We start from the raw sequence: 27011 nt of genomic DNA on the forward strand, positions 1-27011 counted from the left end.
AAACTGAAACTAATAACTATAATAAGAAGTTAAGTAGATATAAAAATTATATTAACAAAGCCGAGATAAAAGAAAGAGTATTATCATCAATAGCAACAACTGCAACAACAACATCAGTTTCATTAACAGGTATAGGATTAGCTTATTCTATACCAACAGCTTTTGCTACAGCAACTGTTTGTGGTTCATTATCAAAAACAATTAATACCAAAATTAGAAATAAAATTAAAAAGTATTCACAAATGTATATTTTAAGTAAACAGTTTAGTGATAAGTTTAATAAACTATATACTAAATCAATGAATGATAATAAAATAGATAATGATGAGTATAATGAATTTGTTAGGTTATAGGAGGATTATAAGAAGAAAAAGAAAAACAAACTGAGTATTTTTTTAGATTAAACATATTAGTGCATAGTAATAACAATGTTTTTAGTAATAACAATATTAGTATTAATTTTTATCGATAAATATATAATCATAATCATAGCTATAATCATAATCATAAACATAATATAATCATGGATATAATCATGGATATAATCATAATCATAATCATAGTTATAATCAAATAATTATCTTTTCTTTGTACCTAATTATAACCCTCTTACTTTTTGTACTACTTTTATACCTTCACCAGTAACTGCAAATTTAATTAAATCAGGTGTAGCCGCTAGAGCTGCTTTAGGGTTTCTAGATGCAGCTGAACTTCCTATTTTACTTGCTATTTCTAATGCTCTTACTGGATTATTAGCAACTTTCTTTCCAAAATTAACCGTAGCTTTACCAGCACTTTTAAAGAAATCTTTAAGTCCTTCTGCTTCTATTGTTGCATCAGATACTGTCATTGATTTATTCCTTCTACATAAAACACAATTACCTTTTAACATTTTAGTACCTTTTGAAGTAATAGCTCCTCTTATATTAACAGTACCACTATAATGTCTACCTCCAACACAATATGAATTAGTTTTGAACTTATTTAAAAGACTCATTTCTATATATAAAAAATAATGGAAGTTAAAAAGTATAATCCTTTTGTTGTTATTAAACCCAAGCCTAAGGTTAGGACCAAGGCTAAGATTAAGCTTGAAGCTAGAGGCTTGGCTCTAGAGAATAAAAAGAAATTAGACATTTTTTATGCTAAAGGTTTTGTTAATACTAATAAGAAATAGTTAGGTATTAACAAGAGTAACAATTAGAGCTGACTAGCTATAAGTATAAGTATAAGTATATGGTTATGTATATAATTATAACAATAACTATATTATACTATAATTATAAATTATCGCTAGAGTTATATCTAAAATTATAATTATCGCTAGAGTTATATCTAAAATTATAATTATCGCTAGAGTTATATCTATGACTTAAATTATATCTATGACTTAGTTTATATCTATGACTTAAATTATATCTATGATATTATATCAACCATCTTATTACCATCACTATTAACACTAATAACCTTTCTAGTTAATACTAATGCATGACATATAACATCTGCAACTGCAGCACTAAATTTAAAATTAAGTTGTATTGGTTGTGGACCTATATGATTCCTTTGATATCTAGTATCGAATACATATATTCTATAATTACTTTTGAATGTTCTATGATTTATATATGGTTTTATATTATGTGGTAGCCCATTATAATCTTTATTAAAGCTAACAATCTCTTTAAAAGCCTCATTGTAATTATTTGTTCCTTAAATTATATTCATTCTATCCTCGGGATAAAACTCACTACCAATCTTACAATAACATTCAGTAATATTCATTACATCATCATCAAGGTACTTGCATCATGAGTTTGTTCATTAACATTATTATTTTTGAAAACAACTATTATATATTGCGGTCTTTCCATTCCACTTTCCATACCAAGATCAAACAAGAAGTTAGTAGCAATGGGTTCATTCTTATAAAATGTCTTTCTTTCATAATAACTAAAGTCTACAATATTCTTTTTACTTAAACCCGTTTGTACAAAAATTCTCTTATCATTACTAGGATCAATACTAGGCACACACCATGATATATCTCTAATTTCTATATTACCATCATTAGCAACTACACCAGGATTAGCATTAACTCTATATAGAGCTCTATCATTATTATTTCTATTTAATAGTAGTTTAAATCCTAAACCATATATAATCTTTTCTAAATCATTTATGAAACCAAATAGATCACTCATCTTAACCATCATATACATAAGTTACCTTATAAGGATTTTGAGTTCATTACTACTACTACTCTAGATGTAATATTGAATACTCCAGATGATAGCGACCATGGTTACTATATAGTTTGTGATAATGATTATACTAATGAATTTAAAGAGAGAACAGAACAGTTAGCACTAATGCCTAATAAAAGAAAGATAAATGATAATGAATTGGGATATCAAGAAAGAGAGAAAAGTAAAACAAGATCAGGGAAACTGCTTCACAGATCAGAGAAATTAATCTTAGACCAAAACAACAAAACAGAATATATGGTTCATTATAGGATGTTAAAGTTCTATGTTAATAAGGGAGTAAAAGTAACAAAAATACATAGATTAATTAAATTTAAGCAAAATTATATATGTAGCGATTATATACAAAACAATACAAACAAAAGAGCAACAGCTAAAACTGAAGCAGAAAAGGATGTAAGGAAATTAATGAATAACTCATTATATGGAAGTATGTGCATGAATCCTCTACACTTCTTTCAAAGCAAGTTCTTGCATGATGAAGAAAAGATAATGAAAAGTGTAAGTAAACCAACATTTAAGAATATAACTAGATATAGAGATTATAGCCAAATAGAATATATAAAGAAAAAAATAGAATATGATTCCCAAGTATATGTAGGTGTTACTATCTTAGAATTAAGTAAATTACACATGTATGATGTATTCTATAATATTCTACAACCATCCTTCAAAGATCTAACACTTCACTATATGGATACGGACAGTTTCATATTAAGTTATAGTGAAGGTAAAGTTAGTGATGAGCATATGGACTTAAGTAATCTAGACATACCTATAAAAACTAATAATAAAGTCCCCGGCAAGTTTAAGCACGAGCTGGGAACTAGGATTATTGAGGAATTTATAGCATTGTCCCCCAAAACATATAGCTTCAAAAATTATCCTAAAAACACTAAAGAAAAAGGAATAAAGAAGCATAATAATGCTAGGCAAATAGATTATTATGATGCATTAATGAATAATACACAGAGAACAGTAGATCAATGTAGAATACAAAAATTTGGTGATAACATGACAACAACAAAAGCAAGTAAGATAAGTCTAAACACATTTGATGATAAAAGATTTTATGTAAATAATATTAAAAGCTATCCTCATGATGAGAATCTATATCTATTGAAAAGAGATTTAATAAAAATGATCCGCCAAGCATCATTAGATGGAGACAAAGACCTACTGGTTAATAATATTCTAGAACTAACCATTAATGATGATAGAAAGTTAATTAAATTTGCTATTATATTATATAACGAGCTTTGCTAATTTTTATAACAAATAATTATAGACCTAATTCATTCATTACATCCATATGGTTGGTAGGTACTATATTATAAATCATTATCTGAGCCATATATTTTTCCATAGTGTCTCCCATGATTGTATTCTTATGTAGTGTAGCTCCAGTTACTATATTTTTATTATATTCTAGAAACTTTATTATCTTCCCAGCCCCATCTACATATTTAGAATAAGTTGGGCTATTCCTTTAAAGAATAAATCTGGTTTATCTATAACTAATGGCTTTACAATAATATTAAGTGAAAGTCCACAGGGTGGCTCTGAACCTAGAAAACCAGAAAAGTTATGGGTAGATAGAGGTAGTGAGTTTTACAATAAAACATTTAAATCTTTACTTAAAGAATATGGAACCGGCAAAGCCGCTTCAGGGATAGAGCTATATTCTACTTATAGTGATTTAAAGGCTGTATTCATAGAGAGATTCAATAGAACATAATTACACATAATAAATAAACCTATGTTCTTCAATGGCGATGGTAATTGGGTAAATATATTAAATGATGCTGTTGTAACATATAACAATAACATTCACTCAACAATAAGTATGACACCAGTTGACGCTTCTAATAATCCTGATAAAGTTAAATACTATATCAGTGAAACTGCTTCGCAGATTAATTCTACCAAAGGAACACCAAAATTTAAAGTTGGTGATTATGTTAGAAATGCAGATAAACGTAATATCTTCTCTAAAGGTTACACTTCTAATTGGAATAAAGAATTGTTTAAAGTGAATGAAGTTCTAAAAACACATCCACCAACATATCAAATAGAAGATATTAATGGAGAGATAATAGAAGGTAAATATTATGAACAGGAACTATTGAAATCCCAGTTTGATTTTGAATCTAATAATAAGGTTTTGGAATCATTAAATATATTTCTTAATAAAAATAATGACAATAAATAGATTTAACCAAGCGAAACGTCATATAGGGAATGGAAACAACTTAACACTAAGTAAGGCTCGTGGGTTATTCCTAGAAGATAATGATGATATTGATATGAAGGATACCTATAAAATTACAAATGTTCATCCTCCTAGAGATGAAAAAGATGTTGTTAATAAAGAGTATTGTGACAATCACTTATTATCCTCTTCTAATAAAATAGACATTTTACGTAGAAACATAACTGAGCTAAGAAAGGGTGACTTTGATAGAGTTACAACTAAAACATTACAACTAAATGAAACACAAGTTAATGAAGAACTAATTAATGAGTTTATTGAATCAACAAATGAAGTCAGAAATACTGTTAAGTTTTGTAATAAAGTTGCTGCAGATACTATCTCTAAATATAATCAATTAAAGCAAGAATTTGATAATAAATTTAATCAGTATATAACTAACATACACTTAGATGAAATGTTTTTTAACGGTCTGAGAGAAATGAATGAATACAATAAATCTCTTAGAGGTGTTATAGTACAATATATAATTGCTATACTTTTACAAAGTAAGTTACTTGATAATAAAGAGAAGGACAGACTTGAGATGCGTTATAGTTTTCCTCAAGAAGATATAATGAAAGAAATAGAAAGAATTTTTGCTAATGAAAATAAGCAAAGCAATGACCAATCCAACAGCACCGAGTGAGAGATTACTATATCCAGATTTGTCATCAGTATCAGAAAGATTGATAAACGAAAAGATTCAAGCTGCTAATAAATTTAACAACAATATTAACATTATAAAAGATATTAGAAATTATTATGAAACTGAAACTAATAACTATAATAAGAAGTTAAGTAGATATAAAAATTATATTAACAAAGCCGAGATAAAAGAAAGAGTATTATCATCAATAGCAACAACTGCAACAACAACATCAGTTTCATTAACAGGTATAGGATTAGCTTATTCTATACCAACAGCTTTTGCTACAGCAACTGTTTGTGGTTCATTATCAAAAACAATTAATACCAAAATTAGAAATAAAATTAAAAAGTATTCACAAATGTATATTTTAAGTAAACAGTTTAGTGATAAGTTTAATAAACTATATACTAAATCAATGAATGATAATAAAATAGATAATGATGAGTATAATGAATTTGTTAGGTTATAGGAGGATTATAAGAAGAAAAAGAAAAACAAACTGAGTATTTTTTTAGATTAAACATATTAGTGCATAGTAATAACAATGTTTTTAGTAATAACAATATTAGTATTAATTTTTATCGATAAATATATAATCATAATCATAGCTATAATCATAATCATAAACATAATATAATCATGGATATAATCATGGATATAATCATAATCATAATCATAGTTATAATCAAATAATTATCTTTTCTTTGTACCTAAGTATAACCCTCTTACTTTTTGTACTACTTTTATACTTTCACCAGTAACTGCAAATTTAATTAAATCAGGTGTAGCCGCTAGAGCTGCTTTAGGGTTTCTAGATGCAGCTGAACTTCCTATTTTACTTGCTATTTCTAATGCTCTTACTGGATTATTAGCAACTTTCTTTCCAAAATTAACCGTAGCTTTACCAGCACTTTTAAAGAAATCTTTAAGTCCTTCTGCTTCTATTGTTGCATCAGATACTGACATTGATTTATTCTTCTACATAAAACACAATTTCCTTTTAACATTTTAGTACCTTTTGAAGTAATAGCTCCTCTTATATTAACAGTACCACTATAATGTCTACCTCCAACACAATATGAATTAGTTTTGAACTTATTTAAAAGACTCATTTCTATATATAAAAAATAATGGAAGTTAAAAAGAATAATCCTTTTGTTGTTATTAAACCCAAGCCTAAGGTTAGGCCCAAGGCTAAGATTAAGCTTGAAGCTAGAGGCTTGGCTCTAGAGAATAAAAAAAAATAAGACATTTTTTATGCCAAAGGTTTTGTTAATACTAATAAGAAATAGTTAGGTATTAACAAGAGTAACAATTAGAGCTGACTAGCTATAAGTATAAGTATAAGTATATGGTTATGTATATAATTATAACAATAACTATATTATACTATAATTATAAATTATCGCTAGAGTTATATCTAAAATTATAATTATCGCTAGAGTTATATCTAAAATTATAATTATCGCTAGAGTTATATCTATGACTTAAATTATATCTATGACTTAGTTTATATCTATGACTTAAATTATATCTATGATATTATATCAACCATCTTATTACCATCACTATTAACACTAATAACCTTTCTAGTTAATACTAATGCATGACATATAACATCTGCAACTGCAGCACTAAATTTAAAATTAAGTTGTATTGGTTGTGGACCTATATGATTCCTTTGATATCTAGTATCGAATACATATATTCTATAATTACTTTTGAATGTTCTATGATTTATATATGGTTTTATATTATGTGGTAGCCCATTATAATCTTTATTAAAGCTAACAATCTCTTTAAAAGCCTCATTGTAATTATTTGTTCCTTAAATTATATTCATTCTATCCTCGGGATAAAACTCACTACCAATCTTACAATAACATTCAGTAATATTCATTACATCATCATCAAGGTACTTGCATCATGAGTTTGTTCATTAACATTATTATTTTTGAAACCAACTATTATATATTGCGGTCTTTCCATTCCACTTTCCATACCAAGATCAAACAAGAAGTTAGTAGCATTGGGTTCATTCTTATAAAATGTCTTTCTTTCATAATAACTAAAGTCTACATTATTCTTTTTACTTAAACCCGTTTGTACAATAATTCTATTATCATTACTAGGATCAATACTAGGCACACACCATGATATATCTCTAATTTCTATATTACCATCATCAGCAACTACACCAGGATTAGCATTAACTCTATATAGAGCTCTATCATTATTATTTCTTTTTAATAGTAGTTTAAATCCTAAACCATATATAATCTTTTCTAAATCATTTATGAAACCAAATAGATCACTCATCTTAACCATCATATACATATGTCCTCGTTGTGCAGTAATATGGTCACCTTTAAGTTGACTATCTCTATTGCCCTGATTTCTAACAAAACCACTCTCATATTCATCACCAGTACTAGTTAATAACTTATACATCAATAGATTAGGATGACAATGATCTATATATTCAATGGTCCTACCACCACTAGTTACAAGCTTAATTGAACTAAACAATGCCATCATACCATAATTAACTAATCTAATATTAGCATAATTAGCAAATACACCACCAGCATCATCTGATACAACAAACTCTATCTCTAGATATGAATCACGCAAATTTAAGTGATTCTCTTCTCTTTTGAGTATGATATTAATGTTAGTATTAACCGTATTCATTGTTGCCAGATTATTAGGTTTATATTTTATAATCTTTCCTTTGTGTATATCATTATTATAACTATAAGTTGTATCCAAATTAAAATCCATTTTTATTAGATAAAAAATGACAGACAACTTGGAACTACAAAAGATATATGAAGCTTTAACTAAAACTAAAGAAGAGCATACACTTAACTTTAGAATGATTAAACCAACAGAAAAGTTTAACTTTAGTGAACCTATACTTAATACAACAAAATTAGGTTTAATTAGATTATCTGTTTTTAATTCGGTGTTTAATGTGAATAGGAGAAATAATCAATTCTTATATGCTAGTACTGTTATAGAAGATGATGAAGCTTTACCTCGGGCTCTTAGCTCTGACCCTAACCTTAACCCTATCTCTACCTCAAGCCCAAACATTACATCTATACTTAATCATAATTATAAAGGAATCCCGTTGCTATATTCAACTATTACACCGGGAGCATATGAGTTAACTGATATAGCAGAATTAAAAAAAGAAGAAACTGATGGTAATGTTATAATAGAACCTGATAAGAATACGATGAAATTTTTAATGGAAATAAAACAAGGAGCACTCAGCTTTGATATAAAAAACTCACTAGCCTCATTACTAGGATTTGGAAAAATAATTTATAAAAAAGGTAGATATAAATCTCAGAAAATTATTGATATTATGGGTTTTAGTACTATTAACATTCATTGTAATGTGATATCTGGAGCTAAAAGTAATGGTAAAGATACAGACATACTATATACTTTTAATCTAACTGAACCACCAGGTTACTTGATAAATATTATACCAACTAATATCTTGTATCAAAATGTAACTCAATATAGAAAAGAATATATAGAAATTCATATTAAAGATGAGCATGGAAGACCTATAGACTTTAATGGTGATGTATTAAGTTTTACTTTACATTTGATTTAGACTTATACTTATCTGTGAAGCAGGTTCCCTGATACTTATACTTATACTTATCTGCGAAGCAGGTTCCCGATACTTATACTTATACTTATCTGCGAAGCAGGTTCCCGATACTCAGACTTGTACTTAGACTTACACTTATCTGCGAAGCGGGTTCCCAGATACTTAAACCTAACTACAAAACTCTCCGATCCCAATTAATACTTAGTTTACCATTAATATTTTTATTTCTAGTTTTATCAATGACAATATAATTATAAGGCTCTTTCCATACCTTATTACATATATTAGCAAAATCATTATAACTAAGTTCAACATTATTAAAGAAATCTTGATATATAGATATGAGGACTTTACCTCTCTGTTCAAATAAAATAAATAGATTACAGTTCTCTCTAACACTCTGCCTATCCAGAGAGAACAGGTTTTGATTAAGATATATCATATTACAGTTATTATGTCTTCCTCTACAAAAGTATTCATTATTAACTGGTTCTTTGGCTCTAACATCATCAAATATCATTAGTTTCTTTAAGTCTTTGGGTAGTTTATCAGGAGATGGTAAATCTTTTATACCATTAATAAATTCAACATCTGCTTTTGGGTTTATTCTTTCTATACCATGGTACTGATCACCAGTAGGTCCAATAATGTACAGCTTATCAAAGTATATACTAGCTAGAGTTAGTTTTTTCAATAAGAATGTCTTACTACATTCACTAGGACCAGATATTATGCATCTAAAGTTATCTTGGAATGCGGCTTCAGTAGTTATATCATCATCATTTAACCATGAATATAGATCATCATTTATGTTTACAGATATCGGTGAATTTGCAAAACAACTCTGTTGAACTGCTTCACGGATATTATTAGTAGGACTATTACTAATGCTATTACTATTGCTATTCCTATTAGATTTACTCCTTTGATATTTTTCATCAAATAGATATATAAAATTATCATTATCATTATCATTATCATTATCAATAACATTATCATTATCATTATCAATGACATTATCCTTATCATTAACATTATCATTATCATTAATATTATCATTATCATTATTAGCAAAGCTACTTCGTAGATCATCTGCGAAGCAGGTGCCCTGATTAACATTATGATTAACATTATCCTTATCTTTATCACCACCTCTACTACAACTTAAACAAGAACACTCATTATATATTCCCGGATATTTACATTGATTAACTAGAATATTCAAAGCACTTTTAATTCTAAATCTTCTATCAATAAGATAGATCATATATAAACAATAAGCCCCACAATAAGATTCATCATATTGTTGCATTCTCTCATTAGAGCCTAGATCAACATATTCTTCTAACAATAAAGGTGGAGTTTCTACACCAAAACTATCAAAGTAATACATAGGACCATTTTCTCTTCTTATAACTAAAACCCAATGTGTACCTTCAGTTGGATACAGATTTACAATAATGTTAGAATTAGGTTCACTTACCATTTCTGGTTTATTATCTCTCATTACAATTTCAATTGGTGTTAGACTTATATCTTTGCCTATATCTTTTATTCTGATATCACTCATAGCATTATTATCAATATTAAATTTATTATTGAATTACTCAAAAGTTAGGATGAGCATTTTTATGTAATAAATTTATTAAATCTAAGTCTAATTATAAGTCTAAGTCTAAATCTAAAACAAATCTATATTTATTACATAAAAATGGAAACAGGTAGTGCAGTTTTTATTTTTATTATTATAATTGGAATTTGTTATATAATATATGATTCAAGACCAGGTAAATATACAAAACTGGAAGAAAACTTTGGTGGATCTATGAATAGGAGTCTAGTTAGATTTGAATATGAAAAGTCACCATTACATACTCTTGTTTATGGTGGAACTGGTACAGCCAAAACATATTTTATTAGACAATATTTAAAATTAGACTCAGTCCAAAATCAAGATCAAGATCAAGATCAAGATCAAGATCGAGATCAAGTTCAAGATCAAGCTAAAATTATAGTTATAGTGTGTAAAGATGACAGAGACTGGATAGATCCTGAGTCTAATAAGTTTTATATTGGGTTTAATAAATGTGATCACAAAAAATAATATGCATAAATTTCAAAAATGTGTAATAGTACTTGATGATATGGGTGATAGGTTAAATAAGGATATAGGTTATTATTTTACTGAAGGTAGACATTATAATATTCAAATGATTGTAATGTGTCATAAACCAGCTCAAATAATTAATACAGCAAGAATGAGTTGTGATACTATTTATTTAACAACTTATATTGGACCTGACCTATTTAAAAACTTTAATGAGATATATAAAAGTGAACATGACTTCAATAAAATAATTAGTGAATTAAATATTAACTATTATAATTGTACAGATGGAATGTCAGATGAACTTCGTTATGGTATAATTAACTATAATAAAAAGGAAAATACTTTTATTATTATTAGTAGTAATAGAACAATGATATATGATTCAAGAGTTGGTTTCCTTGATTTAAAAGCTCTTAGTTTAAAAGATGATTTAGAAAGAGAAGATATAAATAAACTTATAGCATATATGAAACCACTAATGATTAATGCAACAGATAGAAATGTTATTAATCATGATAATTATCAGTTTTATTTTAATAAACTTCTTACTTTAAATAATATTAGAATTCAGAATGATGTTTTAACAAAAGAGATGATTAAGGGAAAGGGTATGAAAATTTTATCAAATATTGCTGGAATTATAGGCACAGGTTTATTTATATTTAATTGTTTTTATCCTGATTCGATATCAAGAAATGCTGGAACTGTAGCAATGGGAGCAAGCACAATGTTGAGTAGAGTAAATACATTAGTTAATGTTGGATATGGAGAAGAGTTGGAAGGTGAAACACGAAGCAGTTATATTGATCAGGGAAGCAGGTTGGTAAACCACGAACTTTGTTCGTATACTGATCAGTGTAACTATGACTTCGTCAATGAAGAGATGGAAATTTTGAATAGAAAGGGAGGAAGGTTTTTAAACAAACTATATATAAATAATGAAGAATTTGAACTTGATCTAGTTCTAACCCTAGTTCTAATTCTAATTCTAATTCTAGTTCTAACCCTAGTTCTAGTTCTAACCCTAATTCTAACTCTAGTTCTAACCGTAGTTCTAGTTCTAGTTCTAGTTCTGGTTCTGGTTCTAACCCCAATTCTAGCTCTAGTTCTGGTTCTGGTTCTATCTATGACTATAACTCTAACTCAGATCCTAACCCCAACCCTAACCGTAACCTTATTCCCAACCCTAACCCTAACCTTATCCCTGACCCTAACCTTAACCCCAGCTCAGAAGTATTAACTAGATGTTGTAATAAGTGTAATTATATAAAACCACTAAATAATTTTGATGAGGGTAAGTATACATGTAGAAGTTGTACTTCAGCTAAAGTTAATTGTCCATACTGTACTTCTGTTGTGAGATATGATGGGATACGGGCTCATGTAAAGAAACAACATCCAGATATAGAATTGACTAGAGGATTTAGTAGAAATCTGCAAAGCAGGTTCCCTGATATAACTGATCGGTGTAACCGCTTCGCGGATAAAACAATTAATCCTAGTTGGCAAAGTCCTAGAGCTGTAAGTCCTTTAGTTATTAACCAAACAGAGGAAAGTTGTTCATGTAAATACTATAATTTTGTATCATTTCTTATTAATAATGGAATAAATATAGAAAAAACAAAAGAAAATATAAATTTATTGAAAAGTATAGATAATTTGAAATAAAAAGTATAAAAAAATAAAAAATATCAAAAAAGAGGGATTCACTCTTTAAGAGCGAAAAAGAGCGATCTTTTCTACTGGGGATCACTCCAAATAAGAGTGAATCACTCTTAAAGAGCGAAATGTAAATTTTGCTTTGATTTTTTGATTTTTTGTTTTTATTTTTGATTTTAATTGATTTTTTTATTGAATTTAGAGCTAATATATAGTAGTGGATAAAACAAGGGATTCAACAAACAGTAAAATTTGGCCCGATTCGACATGCGCGATTAGCGTTAGGAGAAAGGGACAAATTTTACTGGTGGTTGAATCCCTTGTTTTATCCACTACTCGTGAACAGGTATGAGACAAATACTGCCTATGAAAGGAAATGAGGAACTTGGCTCGACTCAAAACTTTGTTCTCAACGTTGCTCGGACGAACATGACTGTCCTCAACTTAGGCAAGAGAATAAGAGTTCTCCTCAACTTAACCTCGGCGATAATAAATGCCGAAATCAACTTTGGCCCGACGTTCTCTTATAAGAGCACGTAAACGACTCTGTTAAAAGAAGAAAAATGTCGGCTCGCCTTTTCTTAAGTCGTAGCAGCCCACAGTTCCATTTCGAAATCCACAACATAAGAGAGAGTTCTCTCTTGAGTGGAAGTCCACACTCACAGCTGGTGAGTAGCAATTCAATGTCTGTTCAGGACTACTCGATGACGTCATATTCCAAATGAGACTGTCGTGAGATTTGATTGGCTGTTGATAGTAATAGGGTCCATAAGCTACAGCAAATCGCTCCTGTTGTTGTTGCTTCTGGATTGAAATGTCGAGGGCGGGCCTAAAAAGAATCAGGTCATAAAAGAATATTTATTTATGACAGTGATCAGCTTATTTATTTCCGATGACAGTGATCAGCCATCTGGTACCTAACTTTCCGACTAATGTAATACTGACTCTAATTTCCAGAAACACATCAGTACTGATTCAGAAACCTCTCATGTTACATAAGTCACAATTGAATCATATATCCTCTGATTCTGACTCTGGTCTCAAATTTTTCTTATTCAAACTCAGACTGATTCAGATTCTAAAATAATCCTGACACTGATATACCTGTCATGTTGATCCTTGAACTCACTCTTCACTTTCAGCATCCGATCCCCTCCCCCTTTCCCTCCAGCCTCCCCTGATGAGACATCCTCTCCACCCAGACCCTCGCACCCCTCGAAGTACTCCTCATAGATGTCGATGGCACTGTTCTGTAGAATGGTAGTCTCCATTGTGTCGCAAAGACCCAGTATTGTCTGCGTGTATCCCTCTTCCTTCTCTAACTTCTTACAATACCTCTGTTTCTGTTCATCGTCTGTGACGTCTATCTCTTTGGGCCAGCCGCCCTCGTAGTGTAACATACCTATATCAACAACTTCAAACTTTTGAAATTGAATGCACGAAATAATGTCTTTTGCGTGTTTATAATTTGACTTTTGTGCGTTAATTAGATTTTGATATGTTTGCAGACCATGCAATTTTGAAGCCAGGACCAGCATTCATTTTGGCCTAAGCATATTTCCTTTCTAGAAACTCATCTCCAAACTCTGTTGAAACGCATCTTGAAAATCGGTTTGGTTGTCGAAATAATTGCCTAACTGACGGTAAATTACATTATCACTATATTTCCAGGGTGTAAGTAAGATGTGCGCTGATTGCAGTGAATTTGCATAACAATTTGAGGTGAAAGGGATCAATGCGCTGAAGGCAACAAAAATGCATCGCTCAACTTAGCGCAAAGCTTTTTACGAAAAGACGAAACTTGCAAAATTTGCTATAAGTTTATGCAAAATTGGCTTTCAAAGCGGTAAATGGAAAACAAATTCACCGCTTTAACCACATCTTTAACAAAAACTAACAAGTCACCCCTAAATTTATCGCAATTTGGTAATAATTTGCACGTAATACAGCGAATCCAATGTTTTCTCACTTGTAGCGAATTTAACGTGATTCACGGTTAAAGAATAAGAAAAAAAAGCATAAACTGAAGTTTTAAGGAAACAGATTAATTAATTGCTCATCAACAAATTGTATTATCTATTTCCAGACATTTTTTCCGGTTCTGTTTTTCCAGTTTGTTTGATGTATACATTGAAAAGCAATTTTGTGTTTTTCTTGACTACGATGAGCATCTTGTTCTAGTAAAAATAATTCATTTTGCAAATTTGATTTGTTCAATCTTTTTCCGCCTTAGTTGTTTCTTTTTTGCCGCTTCTCTTTTTACTTCATTATCTACCCAGCTTTTTGTATCGGCGCTTTCCACTTTTTCATGAGAAAACCTTTTTCCGAAGTCATCGCGAAATTTTCCTGTGATTTATAGAGCTGTTTGTCAATTGTTATCTTTTCGGCGAATAGTTCTTTTTAGTTTTTCCTGCAAAAACATTTGTGCCTCTCTGAGCATATATTTTTTTCATTAATGATTTCCAGTTTCTTGAAAATTTACTCCGAATAAGAATACTTTCCGTAGAAGTTGCATCAACTGTTGCAAGTACAGTATGATGATACGTAACATCAGACTTATTTGTTGAAATTTCAAATGAACAAATAGAAAAAAATGTCTAGGCACGTTTTTGTGGGAGCAGATTCCCTAGTCGGCAACAAAATTTTTGAAATATCCAGATTGGTTCCGTTCATTAAATTTATCAGTCTCTTTTGATTATTTTTTTCTGAAGTAGATCAACGTGAAGTCATCGCAAACAATTTGTAGAGTTTCAGGAGAAACAAGCATTTAATCGAGAAACTGTTCTAGTATGTCAAAAGTTTTAAAAGTTGTAGCGTTTGGAGGATTGTATACACAAGATATTAGTATTTTAGTTGTACTCATTCGTACTGCAATACAAGAAATCTGTAGATTGTTTGTGGTTAGTTTTATGGTTTATGGTTTTTTCCATGTAAAGGCCTATACCTACTATGAGGTGAATTGTTTTTAATTAATATAAGTACTCATTTGTAAAATGCGGATCCGTAAACAATTTATTGTCATTATTATTATTAATTAATTGACTTGAAAAATTGGGACACCCGTTTTTCGAGCTGTGAGTCTTTGTGTAGTTCAGTATAGGTGGCTGTGAGCTGGATCCCGCGCTGTGATGTTTGTGTTACTTTTTTGTGTTTCACTTTTATGTATGGTATCAGCAATGTTTTAATTTTATGTTTTATATATGTTTTTAATGTATATTTTACTTTTTGGATATGATTTTACCTTGGTTGATTAAAAAAGTGATTCGGAAACCTTTTTGAAGCAACGGTGGATTTGCAGTCTGCATTTCGACATCCTTCACGTCCTTTAGTGCCATCACGCCAATGTCCACAAACAGAGCAACCTCCTGCTCTGTAGCCTCCCCGGACACCTCCTCCCCTGACTCATCATCTTCCCCTCCTCCGCCCCCGCGAACGCCTTGTGCTCGCTCTGCCTGAAAAATTATAATCAACCAATGGAATAATTGTTCCCATATATGATGCAATGAACTGCACGTTTAGCTGGTCCCAGATCTATAAATTTTACCAACAAAAAGTTGTGGGTGATATATTTAGAAAGTCTGTCAATTGAAGTGTTTTGGTTTTGGTTTTTTGGAGGAAGAACTGTGTGCTATATAAGTCTGTCTTCAGTGCAACGTATGTTTGTAGTTAAATGAAGAGGACGTTTTTGCGCACCCAAATTTACTGTTTTGCTAAAAACATCCATTTTTTCTAATCTATTGACACACTGTTCTTTTCAGTAACGGGGAACTGAGAACTTCGCAATAAAAAACATTTCAATTTAATTTGGAAAGTTTTCCTTCATATCGTTTTCTGGATCTTTTCCGTTTGTGCCCCCAAACCAGTACGTTATGCAACCCCCAGTTACAGAGCACGTGCCATTACACAGTGAATCATTATGTAAAAATAGGGCAGGTGCGTCTGGGATGTGCAAATAATGCGCGCCATTAAGCTGGGGGGGGGGGGGCACATGTTACCGCGTAAATGAGCGACTCTATGTAAATAAACCAGCAACCTAAAAGAAAGTTTTATTGCGTAATTTCTTAACCATGTAAGCCTTATATCCGATCTTTTATACGTAGAAAGTTCAGAAAAAGTTCAGTTAACATAATTTTCGTTGAGCCTAATAATAAACTGAATCGATAGCGCTCTTTTTCAGCTTAATATTTTCATGTTTCGAAAACTTATCAGTGACCGATCTGAGGCGAAAGTCAGCTCAGATAAAATACCTGCTAACAAATACAAGTAGATTTGCCGAGCCTCTGTGATGTGCTTTCTGCATTGATCCGTTTGAATACAGTTGACAAACTCGATGAATTTAAACTTACCATAAAATGTATTCACCTATGTTCTGGCGCCGCGAGATCAGTGGCACGAACAACGAACATTTTACATTAATTGTTGTGATTAAATTGGTAATTAGATGTGGTGAGCTACAATGCGAAACTACAAATAGCGTCTTTCAGCTGCATTTTATCACCCAGATTGGCTAGGTGAACTAGACCACCATTATTTGTGCATCATTTTCTTTCGTCTCGATTGGTGGCGGACACGACCTTGCGGATGTGCACATCGATATTCAGTGTGAAACGAATTAGTTCCGTCTAATCAGACCATGTGTTGACCTTTTACTTATACCCGGAATCTGCCTAGATGAGTCCTCTGGCAACAGTGACTACAACGTTACCACCAAACAGTTTCAACGCCACCTTGGTTTAACAGGATGAAACTGTGAGTCAATAGCAACCACAGCAGAGCTATTAACAAGTTGTGTGATAACAGAAAACCCTGCAAAAATCATATTGGAAAGTGTAGCCACCTCTACAGGACTTGCTTCAACTGCCGGAGGACCGGAAACAACTACCGTAGGTTCGTCAGCAACTGCTGCTGGGTTCTTGCTAAAAAACAGGCGGACTTGCATCAGATGCAAGAAGAAGACAAGACAAGTCAGAGGTTCAGACCATAAAAAAACAGTAAGACTCAACCAAACTTTTACCAAACCTTCGCTAGTGCATTAAATTGATTTTTGTAACCGGCAAATCTAGCTAACCCCATTAATTGCACGGATATTATATACACTTTTTCAGATAATTTTCTCTGGTCACCGACAACTACCCTTACAGTTTAAAAAATATCGATTCGGAATTAATCAAATTGCGGTGTTTTTTTCCTGTTTATGACACAAAATCGTGGCAAAAAATTTTTTGACCAATCTTGAGAAAATTTTGGCTCTAAACATTTATAGAAAAATGTCTAATTGTCCATGTAACATTTGCATAAAGCTGTTGATTTGAGAAAAAAACTCAAACTCAAGTTTTTCAAATTTTGCCAATAAAATCAAGTATCTGATTTTTTTTTAAATTTGCGCTAACTTTTAAACTTACCGCATAATTTTGTATCTATCCACATTGGATTAGCATAATTATAAAAGAAAAAATCTGAAAGTCGAAAATCTGATAATAATTTGAGATTTTGAGCGAGTATTCAGTCAATGATGTACTGAAAAAATATTAACGGTATTCATCCTCGCTGCAATTTCACTTCATCACGCTATAAAAACTGCGCCTCAAGTAACACAAAATCGTTGAAAACATAACGATTACGCATTACCGGATTTAAGCTTCAACGCTAACGCTTTGAAAGTCCGAAAAACCGCTCAATTTCAATTGAGTCACTTCTTTCGCGATAAAAATAGGCTAGTTATATGGCATGATGTGAACAATTCGCTTTCACGTCAACGAAGCAAGAACAATAAGCCTTTAACACCTTCGCAGTTTATTGCAGTGCTTGAAGTTTATCAGGAGCGTATAGAAGCCATAGTGTATCGACCCAGAGAGGGAACTCCTGGTATTTACAATCAACTCAAACGTAATTTTCTAGTTACCATCCATATAGTGAAAGACATTGTGTCTAGACGTAAACAGAAAGATCCTTGTTTATTTAGAGAGTACACAGCGTTACATCAGAAGCCTGCGCTTGAGCTGAAAACACTCACTATAGTGTTAGCACATAAGAACAAACCCCGGTCCTTGATAACACGCTCGCGATGAAAAAAAATTTGTAAGCGCCGTCGTAAAACGCTTCGCACACTTCATGCGTTCGAGGATGCGGAACTCACTCAAGCCTTTGATAACCTGAATGTTTCTTAGTCTTGCGTTGTTTTGGAACTCTACCCACTGTTTGGTGGTGTTACTTAGTTTACTCACAAGTTACGGGCTAGTTGGTAGCTGGCTCTCTCTAAAAGCGCTTTACTAAATGTTTGCTTTCCCCATTTTTGAGTTATTGGCAGGTTTTCCGCAGGTTATATGGTTTCATTTTCCGTTTCCGTCTTTTCATCTCCGTTTCGCCGTGTCTTTTCGTATCCCCCGGTTATCTGCTGTATGATGTAGTATGTTGAGTTTTGCTGCAGTAAAAACTTTTTCTGTTAGTATGCTGTTGGTTGTTTAGTCTCGTTTCTTGCTAGGGTTTGACTTAAGTTCTTTCTGGAGTTACGGCTGGTTTGTTTCTTGACTTTCACCACACTTGTTTGCTAGCAATTTTTTTGTAGCTTGAATAATTTTGGTATTATATACTTTTGTTTTCTTGGTACGGTGGTTTGCTGGGGTGTGACTTAAGTTTGTTCTGGAGCTACGGCTATCAAATTTCCTGATCTTTTCGATTTTTGGTTATACTACGTCGTTGCCGTAAATTGTTTTGACATTGTTAGATAAAGCCCCATAATGACTTGAGCTAGTTTGCCTGAGATCAGCTTCTCTCTTTCTTTCTAGGGTGTGACTTAAGTTTGTTTTGGAGTTACGACTAGTTTCTTTGGTTGCGTTTGTTGCTGTTGCCTGCTAGCCTTGTTCTCCCCGCCTACCCGCTAGTGTTTTACAGTCACCCGCACGTGCTAACCCGGCTTTCCGTTGCGTTGCGTGCTACCCGCTCAACGTTTACGTTCCGTCCGCATTGTTCCCCGCCTCGTCGTGCGTAGTTCACCCGACATTTGGTCCTGCTCCGGAACCTTATCCCGCTTTGTCAAGAGCCATTTTCCCGACGTTTCCTTCCCGCCCGTACCGTTCTCCCGCTTTGTTTCGCAATGTTGGCCCGACGTTCCCGTTCGTCCATCCGGTTTCCCATTTCCTTGTGGACTACGTTCCGCGTCTCTTCCCGTCCCTCCCATCCGTCTCCCATTCTGTCTCGTGTCGCGCTTTTGCGCTCACTGTTCTTTCTTTCCTTCGCAAGATACTGTTGTATTCGACGAAAACCTTTGTTCTTTGGCGGTTTGCTAGTCAAACCGTCATACTAGGGTTCGAGTTAACTCCTTTGTGTTTTGAATGTGCTCCCCGCTATTGTAGAATTAAACTTTTGATTCCTGTTTTGATAAGATCATGGCAACATTGCAGGACGAATTCTACAAACTTTATAGTGCGAGGGCAAAATTAGAAGCTGAACTTAATAACATCTACAGTGAAATCTGATTGTGAAGTGCAAATATGCTTTTACTAGAGTAGTCGATGAGAATGAAGAGCTTTTTGATCTATCACAAAATAATGAAGATCCAGATGCTGCGTATAAGAACCTTGAAAAATGATTAGAGGCTGTAACTAAGAAAATTGACCATTTCACTGCTGCTGCTCGAGGGTATATCAATTCGTTCCAAGACAAAGAGACAGCAGAGCAGTATAGCTCTCACCATTCAAGATCAGGTTCACACAAGACTTCCTCAAAAAGATCAAGTCAGCGTCAACGAGATAAAGAAATATCAAGACTCAAACGGGAGAAACTTGAGAAACAGCATGAGGCAGAGCTGCGGATTGCTAGACAACGTCTTAAAATTGAAACACAAGCGCAATTGCAAAATTGGTCATACAGCAGCTTGAGGAAGAACATCGCAAGCAGATAGCTGCAGCAGCCCTTAAGGGAATTGAGTGAATGACAAAACCATCATCAGACGGGTTTAGTGCAGGCAAAACGAGCGAGCTCTTTATGGAAGGAAGTTCAGTCAAGAGCAAGAAACTCTTTCAAGAATGGGTCAATTCGTCACCGGCCAAGAGGAAGGCATACATTGCAAATGAACAGGGCTTGCATTTTTCTGGTTCAATCGCCCAATCCAGTCAAACAATTGTCCCACGTCCTTCTTCAACTCAACCTCCAAATTCACACTCTAATTCCAATACAAATGGTCAAGATGAGACTAATATCGAACTCCCTGTCCATGAGCCGCAAGAACCAAGTAGTAGAACCAATGTAACCAATAATGCACATGTTGCAAATAACATCATGCAACAGCAGCAACAGCCTCAATATACGCTTTCATTACCCCCCAAATAATCTTTGGTATGCCAACTTAACAAAACGTCCCGAACACAGCCCGACAACTGTTTCAAGCAACAATGCACTGCGATGGTTTACAGTTAGATCAACAATTCCATCGGAGGTCGAGCATGCCGGGACAGTTGAATCTAGTGAGCCCTCCACTTTCACCACCTTTCAAAGCACTCGCTAAAGCTCCGCTAGCACCTAATCCGCCACAAGCATACATAAATTTACCTGCCCCCCAACCCCCGTGTTAAATCCCTTACCACCGCATTTCCCGTTAATCCCACCGGCATTCCCTTTTGCTCCTTCGCCGCCACAAGCACTCCCACTACAAGTCAATATCCCCGTGGCGAATAACGTTAATCCGTTAACCTTTTCTCCATCTGCAGAACTCATTTCCTCCGCAAACATTTTTGTACCACAATTAATTCATCCACCGCCGTCACAAAAGAGCTACCAGCCCCAAAATGTTGTCTCTAAACCCACGCAGCTCCTGCTCCTCAGGATTCAAACGTCTGGTGTATTCCCGCAGCAGTCCCTTCTGATGCATTACCACTTGAAGATACATCTGTAAACTTAAACACCGTGCAACTGGGCCCCGTTAAGCAACCCTCATGTCTCTACGTTGCTCCGGTGCTCTTTTCATGAACAAGCAGCAACAAGGTCCCAAAATCAGGTAACATCAGACTTCATTCAACCGAATCCAGTTAGTTCTTCCACAGGTACCCCCTCCCCTTTTGTTACTCCGATCATTCCGCCAACGTATGGAGCTACCGTTCCGAACGCGTCTTGTTGCCGTTGCCCGCGGCATCCCACACCTTCGGCTCCTTCTTTGGACTCCGCGGATTTGGTAAAGCAGTTTGCGGACGCAAAGATTGCAAGATGAACAATCCATTGCCCAAGTGGTAGTTTTCAGGTGATCCCCTGCAGTGGCATGAATGGTTCGGACAATTTAAAAGCGCCATAGACTCACAGTCGTTGACTGATGATGCTAAGTTATGATGTCCTCTTGTAATTTGAAAAGCTAAAACTGCCATTGTTGAGTTCGCATACTGTGGATTCATGTATAGGGACGCACTTAAGACACTCGAACGTAAATTTGGCCAACCCCAGGCCGTACTCAGTGCACAATTAGACAAACTCAGTTCTTTTCCACAACATAAAATGCACAATAGTGATAACATCAAACTACTCTGCAATAATTTCAGGTCTTGTTTGGGGCTTTAAATCATTTTCATATGAATCGGACCTTAAGAGCGCCTCACTCCTTAACACGGCAGTGCAAAAATTGCCGCCCAATATGAAAGTCTTGGTCACTTTTCACGGTCCAACAGCATTGGGCAAAGCCGATACTCCTTGTCTTCAAAGACTGGTTGAAGCAAAAAGCCGAGGGACACAACTTAATGAAACAAACATCATCAAATGTAAAAACTGAGGATAACATCAACTCAGTAGTCAAGAACAAAGTTGCCTCAAGGACCTTTGCTTCAAATACGCAAACTAAGGGCACTCAGAGACCAGACTTAACATCGACATCGCCACGAAACCCTCGCTGCATTGTGTGTAAAGGTAATCACCGCATCTGGAGGTGTTGGCTATTTAAAGAAAAGTCCCCCACTCAGCGAGCAAAGGTAGTGACGGAAGCAAAACTGTGCTTTTCTTGTTTGAGAGAAAAGCAAATTTTCAGGCAATGCCCAAATCCTAGGAAATAGAGGAGGAGCGGTTGCAATAGGTCCATAATACCCTTCTTAATGGAATTGAGAGTTCTTAGCCGTCAAAGTCATCTTCAACCAACAACATTAGTCATTCTAATGCTGGCGCAAGTCAAAGTAAACCTTCTAGTGTCCAATCATCGAGTAATACCACTACTTTGTCATCTGTGAGTAATGTGGAAGGCCTCCTTCAGTTTACTCAATTACAATTGACGAACTCTTCCGCTAAAGATACCACGGCCTTAGTTTTGGGCGATACCGCGTGCGGTAACTCTTGGTTGTCCAATTATCTTGCAAATTGACTTGGTTTGCACGAAAAGCATTGACAGTAACAGTCAAGGATGTAAATACCCAGGATTTTGTAGACACTAAACTATTTGAACTGACTGTAACACTACGTGACAGCCAAGCATTTGAACCATTTAAAATCAGTTCTTACGTGAAGGAAGATTTGAACGTAGGCGCCGACGTGATCAACATTATAGCACTTCAGGAAACATACCCGCACCTAGCAAATCTAGACCGAGTTACATATTGCTACGGAAACATCGAGATGATACTTGAACAGGATGTATATCATGTCATCCGCCCGTTAGAGTACTTCGCTGCCGACGAGAAGTGCTCACCTTTCGCTGTTCGCTTGCCTATTGGTTGGGTTCTAAGCGGCCCTCTACCGTCGTCTTCAAGTTAAATCTCGACTAATCTTAAAGCAAATATGGAGCAAGATTTTGAACTCGCTACTCAGGTAAAATCTTGGTACGACATGGAATCGTACGGCGCAATGAAGCAAGTAGACCCACGATCCGCCGTTGATGCGCGTGCGCTTGATATTCTTGAAAACACCACAGTGCATAAGGGAAAAAGGTACGATGTCAGAATGCTATGGGCAGAAGATAACACGAACAGCCCAATAATTACTTCTCAGCGCTGGTTCAATTAAAATCTTTGGAAAAGCGGCTTACGAAAGACCATCTTTTAAGGGAAAAGTATTTGAATACTATCAAAGAGGACTTAGACGAGGGCTACGTAGTAGGGGTCAAAGATCCTCATAAGGGGGAAAATTCCTCGGATTGAGGGTGGTACCTACCACAACATCCGGTTTTTAATCAGAACAAGCCAGGCAAGATCCGTAGGGTACTAAACGGAACAGCTAGATTGCATGGCGCATCTCTTAAAAAACCATTACTCACCGGACCCGAGCTACCACAAAGACTTTATCTATGAACTACTACGGTTCGGAAAACATCCATTTGCCGCATCCGCAGACATTCGAGGGAATGTTCTCCAAGTTGGAGTGTTACCCTGTGATCAGCCATCATTGCGCTTTTTGTGGCGCGAGGACCCCACATCAAATGTAGTGGTACACCAGTAAATGCGCCACACCTTTTGGGCGAAAGCTTCGCCTACCTGCAACAACTACGCACTCCAACGCACTGCAAGCGATAATGCTAAGGAGTAGCCAGGAGCTGCGAAAGTCGTCCTTGAGAACTTCTACATGGACGATTACTTAGACTCAGCTGAATCCCCGAGAGGGCTCTCATTATGTCGAAGGAATTGGTACATCTTCTCCAGCTAGTTGGGTTTAAGCTTACTAAATTTATTAAGCAATGTACCAGATATGGCTGATCGAATTGATGTGTCTGCTCAATCCACCGAACCGAAAGTCATCGTTTCGTCCAAGGAGGAATCAATGCACTTACTTGGGATTAAGCGGGATCACAACAACGATACTCTTGTTGTGAGCAGGGGCACCAACATCACGATCTTGAAAAATTTAAAACACCGCTTTGTCTTAAGCCTTGTGTCAAGGGTCTATGACCCGATTGGTCTTGTCGCACCGTTTACTGTTGGTGCTGATTTAATCTTGAAAGACATTTAGCATGCCATCGGACAAAGTTGGGATTACGAGATACCTAAAAAACACAGTTGACAAATTCCTGGTGTGTTGAATTGCCGCAGTTAGCTGAGATCACTATACCAAGAAGTTACTTTTCAGGAACATTCTAACATCTTGAACTCCACGTGTTTGGTGATAGCTCGCAATACGTATTCAGTGCAGTAGGTTTTCCTAAGACTCGAGTATCATGCACTTCCGGGGAGAATACAACAGAGATGGCGTTTGTCTTGGGCAAGGCCAGTATTGCACCTATGAAGGTAATGGCAGTTCCTAAGTTGGAAATTCAAGCCGCTCTCCTCGCTACGCGTTTAAAAAGGGAAATCTGTCGAGCCTTAATGGTGACTGTGGATAAAGTGCTTATGTGGACAGATAGTACTATCGTCTTGCAGTGGATAAACTCAAAAAATAAACCCCCCATTTTCATCGCAAATCGTATTAGTGAAATTCTGGAGATCACCAGCGTTGTCCAATGGAACCACGTCGCTACGAAAGATAATCCGGCAGACATTGGCAAACGTGGTATGTCCGCTGAAGTTTTGAAATTGATTAGCTGGTTGAGAGGTCTTGACTTCTTGAGAACTAAGAAATTCCCTTTCGTACCAAATACTGACGTTGTTGATAACATCAGGCTCGGCGTTGTAACAGAGGAACAAGACGATGACTCCGTCTCATCTTTAGCCGCATCCGAAACCAAGCCCCTTAAGGAACAAAGAATTATTCTAATCCCATTTGATAAGTTCGGTTTTTATCGAAAACTACTTGGTGTCACCGCATATATGCTCCGGTTTTTACCATCTTATGAAAGTTACCGTACCGTAGATGGCAGCATAGCGGATCCTGTTGAGCTTGACGAAGCTGAGTGTCATCTCCAGTACTTAGTTCAAGGAGAGTCCTTTAATACCGAAAAAAGGGATATTCTTGAAAATAAATCCATTGAGAGGAGCAGTCGCATTGCTCAGTTTACTCCGTTTATTGGGCCTCATGGCCTCATCCGGTCTTTTGGGCGATTACGACGCCAGTGGAAACTTACTTTGACATTACGCATCCTATCGTGCTGGATGCGCGTCATACTTTTCTCAAATTGTTCCTGCGACATACTCATCTGAAGAACCATCATCAGGGCATCGATTACTTATGGTCAGAGGTGCAGGAAATTTATGCCACCCTTAAACTTCATTCCACACTGCGTTTCATCAAATCAAACTGCGTCTTGTGTAGAAAGTTCCGTGCAGCAACCATTCATCCGATCATGGCAGACCTCTCAAAGGAGAGACTCGCATACCAGTCTCCTCCCTTTGACAATGCCGGGGTTGATTACTTCGGCCCATTCTATGTCACCGTTCGTCGTATTACCGAGAAGAGGTGGGGATTTCTCTTCACTTGTCTGACTACTCGTGCTGACCATGTTGAAGACGTTCCCTCCATAGAAAATAGTTCCTGTGTATTGGGAGTGGATCGATTCGTCTTACGTCGGGGTACACCCGCTGTGATTTGGTCAGATAATGGTACGAACTTTATGGGAGCGGAGAAAGAGCTCCGTAAAGGTATCGAAAAATGGAATACGATTAACATCGCCACCAAACTTGCACATAAGGGCAATAAGTGGAGGTTCAATCCACCCAGTGCACCGCTCCAAGGTGGCATCTGGAAGATGTTGGTCCGTAGTTTTTAAGGGGTGCTGTACACCATCCTCGGTACACGCTGCCTCACAGATGAAGTGTTGAACACCACTTTTTGTCTTGTTGAACACGCACTAAACGCACGTCCGTTAATGCCCGTAAGCGTTGACCCGTCCGACCTAGGCGCAATAACATCTAACCATTTTCTAATTGGTAACCAAGCAGTCGGAACTCCGTCCATCGTTGGCATCGACGAGTTCGATCATCGCAAGTGGTACGCCCGTGCACAGTCCTACGCACATGCAATTTGGGCACGTTGGCTTTAGGAGTATGTATCAGCGCTGAACCGTAGATCTAAGTGGCAGACGCCTGCCGAGCAGCACCTCAAGTTTGGTGATTCAGTGTGGATTGTTGAAGAAAGCAACCCTAGGGGTTACTATCCAACACCTTGGGTTGAAGAACTCCGGTACGGCTCCGACAGCTTCGCCCGCTCCGTCGTCGTATACACGTCGTCCGGATCGCTCGTCCGCCCACTCTTAAAGCTGGTACCGATCCTCCCAACATTTTCCTCCGGGCCGGACGATGTTACCGCGTAAATGAGCAACGCTATTTAAATAAACCAGCAATTGAAAGAAAGTTTTATTACGTAATTTCTTAACCATGTAAGCCTTATATCCGATCTTTTATACGTAGAAAGCTCAGAAAAAGTTCGGTTAACATGATTTTCGTTGAGCCAACTAATAAACTGAATCGGTTGCGCTCTTTTTAGGCTGAATATTTTCACGTTTCGAAAACTTATCGGTGACCGATCTGAGCCGAAAGTCGGCTCAGATCAAATACCTGCTAACAAATACAGTTAGGTTTGCCAAGCCTTTAGGATGTGCTTTTTGCTTT

At 35.2% G+C, this 27011-nt stretch overlaps 1 protein-coding gene across 1 annotated transcript in view; it reads right to left on the reverse strand.

Moving 5' to 3' along the window:
* The window catches only part of LOC142341364 (dynein intermediate chain 3, ciliary-like), a 50022-nt gene that overhangs the window by 14937 nt on the left and 8074 nt on the right, over nucleotides 1–27011 (reverse strand). Inside the window, exons 2-4 of the mRNA XM_075392291.1 lie at nucleotides 15845–16025; nucleotides 13678–13975; nucleotides 13149–13402 (exon numbers count right to left, since the gene is read on the reverse strand). Coding sequence (XP_075248406.1) covers nucleotides 13149–13402; nucleotides 13678–13975; nucleotides 15845–16025 — 733 coding nt within the window. The remainder of the gene's footprint in view (nucleotides 1–13148; nucleotides 13403–13677; nucleotides 13976–15844; nucleotides 16026–27011) is intronic.

Source organism: Convolutriloba macropyga, chromosome 6 (assembly GCF_964194025.1).
Source record: "Convolutriloba macropyga chromosome 6, txConMacr16.3, whole genome shotgun sequence".
NCBI lineage: Eukaryota > Metazoa > Xenacoelomorpha > Acoela > Convolutidae > Convolutriloba > Convolutriloba macropyga.